This window comes from Acyrthosiphon pisum, unplaced genomic scaffold (assembly GCF_005508785.2).
Source record: "Acyrthosiphon pisum isolate AL4f unplaced genomic scaffold, pea_aphid_22Mar2018_4r6ur Scaffold_20491;HRSCAF=21188, whole genome shotgun sequence".
Classification (NCBI taxonomy): Eukaryota; Metazoa; Arthropoda; class Insecta; order Hemiptera; family Aphididae; genus Acyrthosiphon; species Acyrthosiphon pisum.
Window position 1 is genome coordinate 78,536 of NW_021769856.1, and position 3,723 is coordinate 82,258.

The 3,723-nt window shown below is 35.3% G+C and overlaps 1 protein-coding gene across 1 annotated transcript in view; it reads left to right on the forward strand.

The window, feature by feature from the left end:
• Positions 1–3,249: 3,249 nt before the first annotated feature.
• LOC103309396 overlaps positions 3,250–3,723 on the forward strand; it is a gene marked incomplete at its 3' end in the record, with an annotated part of 5,060 nt that continues 4,586 nt past the window's right edge. The window contains exon 1 of the mRNA XM_029491977.1: positions 3,250–3,306. Within this exon, the coding sequence (XP_029347837.1) occupies positions 3,250–3,306 (57 nt within the window). The remainder of the gene's footprint in view (positions 3,307–3,723) is intronic.

The following is a 3,723-nucleotide window of genomic DNA, read 5'->3' on the forward strand; positions in this document are numbered from 1 at the left end:
TCGGACATGCACTTGACACTGTCGAACGAGTACGTATTATGTCTAACCGTGTCCAAGGCAAAAACGAATGTGTGTTTGAATATTTCCACCACAAGTCTAGACTATGTCGCGAAATTGGATTGTCGTTCCGTGAAGAAAAACGTCAAATCGTCGAGGGTCTATACTCCCGTGATCTCTGTAATTATTTGTTAGCACGTGATCACTTGAGTGAAAACGAACTTTTATCCGATTTACGTGCATTTGATTCATTGAATGTTGCGCGTAATATTCGTTTTCGAGCAGGAGAACATACCAAGACCTCGGTCAGCGACGGTAAACAAAGTAACCACAATAAAACAAATCAATATCCGACAACAAATCATCGAACGGCAATAGGAGAGACAACCAAGACTCAGCCACCGTCAAAATCATCAAATACCCGTAAGCTGAGAGACCTGTCCCAAGTCACATGTTTTAGTTGTAGAACAGTCGGACACTTCGCGGATGTGTGCCCAACCCGTACTTGTCAAAAATGCAACAACTTGGGTCACTCAGAACGGAAATTTCCGTTAAGGGGAAAAAAATATTTCACTTGTCTGGACCTCAAAGATGGATTTCATCATGTTAGTATTGCTAATGATTCTATAAAGTACACTTCATTCATAACACCATTAGGTCAATTTGAATTTTTGAAAATGCCCTTTGGTTTGGCCACAGGTCCCTCATGTTTTAGTCGTTTTATTCAAGACATATTTAGTGAATTTATTCGGAAAAAAGAAATAATTGTGTATTTTGATGACATTATGATCGCCACTGAGTCCATTGAGGAGCATTTAGATTTGCTTGCCAAGATTTTGTGTGTCATGAGAAGTAGACAACTTGAGATACGTTTGGATAAGAGTGAGTTTCTTAAAAACCAGGTAGTTTATCTTGGATATAGTGTAAGTCGACTTGGTATCCAACTAAATCCTAAGAATATTAGTGTCGTTCAGAATTACCCAGTTCCAAAAAATAATAGGGAGCTTCAAAGTTTTATAGGCTTAGCATCTTATTTCGACGCTTTGTCCCAAATTTTGCAATCATTGCTAAACCTCTTTACAGCTTACTTAAAAAGGGAATTATTTTTGAGTTTGGAGAAGAACAATTAAGATCGTTTGATTCTATTAAGGAAAAGTTGGGTGCACAGCCCTTATTAGCTATTTATGATCCAAAAGCGAGTACAGAACTGCACTGCGACGCTAGCAGTCATGGGTATGGTGCTATTCTACTACAAAAACAGGCTGACGACAGTTTTCATCCCATATTTTATTATAGTCATAGAACTACAGAGCCTGAGTCACGTTATCACAGCTATGAGCTTGAAATGTTAGCTATTATTAATGCTATTAAGCGCTTTCATATATATTTATTAGGGATACATTTCAAAATAGTGACTGATTGTAGTAGTGTAACGTTAACACTACAGCGGAAGGACATAAATCCACGTATAGCTAGGTGGGCCATGTTCCTTCAAAACTATTCATATGAGATTGAACACCGCCCAGGGTCACGCATGCAGCATGTTGATGCGCTTAGTCGTTGTAAGCAAATAATGGTGTTAGAGGCTTGTACTTTTAATCAAACTCTTGCCATTAAACAGGGAACTGACCCAGATATTAAAACCATTTTTGAATATCTTGAAAAGTCAGAGCACCCGTTATTTGAACTTCGTAATGGACTTGTATACCGTAAGAGTAACGATCGGTTACTATTTTATGTTCCAGCAGATATGTGTGAACAAGTTATTCGTTCTTGTCATGATGAAATGTGCCACGTAGGTGAAAACAAAACAATTGAATTGATTAAGCAAATATATTGGTTCCCTAAATTAACTGAACGCGTTAAAAAATACATAAGTAATTGTCTAAAATGCATCATATTTTCCCCAAAAGAAGGTAAGGGTGAAGGATTGTTAAACCTGATTGATAAAGGGAATAAGCCGTTTCAAACTATACATATTGATCATTTTGGTCCCATTAACCAAACTAAAGGTCGATTTAAACATATTTTGGTTATAGTCGATGCATTCAGTAAATTCTTAACTTTATATCCTGTTCGAACCGTATCAGCAAAAGAAACTTGTTCAAAACTGTCTCTATATTTTAAATGTTACAGTAAACCTTATAAAATTATATCTGACCGTGGATCTTGTTTCCGTTCAGAGATATTCCAAGACTTTTGTCAAATTCATGATATTAAACATATAAAAATTGCAGTAGGTTCACCATCATCAAATGGTCAAGTTGAAAGATATAACAGGGGGCTAGCAGTAATGTTATCTAAGTTAATGCATGAGCATAATAATGATTGGAATGAATATCTATATAAAATCCAATTTGCAGTAAATAATACAGTTAATCGCTCAATACAAAATACACCTAGCAAACTTTTATTTGGCATTAACCAAGTTGGAGAACAAAATGATTATGTTAGACTTTATCTAGAAGCAGTTAGTGAAGCTGATAATGTTGATGATAACCCCCGTGACTTAATAAAGTCTAGGATCAATGCTCAGGGCAATATTCAGATGGGTCAGCTTCATAACAAGGCTTACCACGATTTAAAAAAACAAGTAGCTACTAGGTATGAAGTAGGCGACTATGTAATGATTAGAAATGTTGACACTACACCTGGTACTTGTAAAAAACTTTTACCTAAATTCAAAGGCCCTTATCAAATAAGTAAAATACTTCCTCACGATAGATATGTCATATCTGACATCGAAGGGCACCAGGTGACTCAAATTCCACTAAATACTGTTTATGCAGCAAGAGACATTAAACACTGGATTAAATTGGTTAAATCTGACTAACTTACTTTTATTTTATGTTAAATGTATTGGTACTAATGTTATATAATATATATTTTTTTTTTGTTGTTTTGTTTTTGTTTTTAAAAGTAACAGTTATTTATACAGTTATTTATGTAACTTTTGTTGTATTGATATATTACGTTGTAAAAAAAAAAAAAAAAAATGTACAGATCGAGGACGATCTGAATGTCAGATATGGCCGAGCTGTAGTAATAAGTAAAGTGATAACAGCGGCGGCATCTGATAATATTGTAGTTTGTAGTTAGTATTAACCATGACTAAATAAACAGGCATGTCAGCTCGATAACACTCCACATAAAATTGTGATAAAATGTTCCCCAGACTTGGAATAAATATTGTACGCTATAATAATAATCTACATTATACATTTTATATTATTCTTTCCATGTCTGGGGAACATGCGCGACGATAGCGAAAATGAAATTTTAGCTGACATGCCTGTTTATTTAGTCATGGTATTAACTGGCCGGCCGTCGTGTGCGAATGCCAGCGGATTGACTCCCGCTCTGCATGCGCCTACGACGCCGCATTAACGTGTCTGTTCATGTTTTTTTTCCTATTGTGAACTCTGTTCCTTTTTGTATATTATATATATCGTTATTAAAGTGTTCGTGCGCCATTGTGCCACAATCAGTATTTATTGATTGTATTCTATCGTGCCCATATCCTACCCCAGATCGCCCTACAATATATATATATATGTTACATACAAAGTCCGGAATTGTACATTTCGCAATATGTACAGTGATTTTTGTACACATTGCGAATTGTACAATGTTGCTGTACAAAGTAACTAGATTGTACAAGTTACATTATACAATTCGCGATGTGTACAATTATCACTGTACAAATTGCAAAATTTAAAAACATAT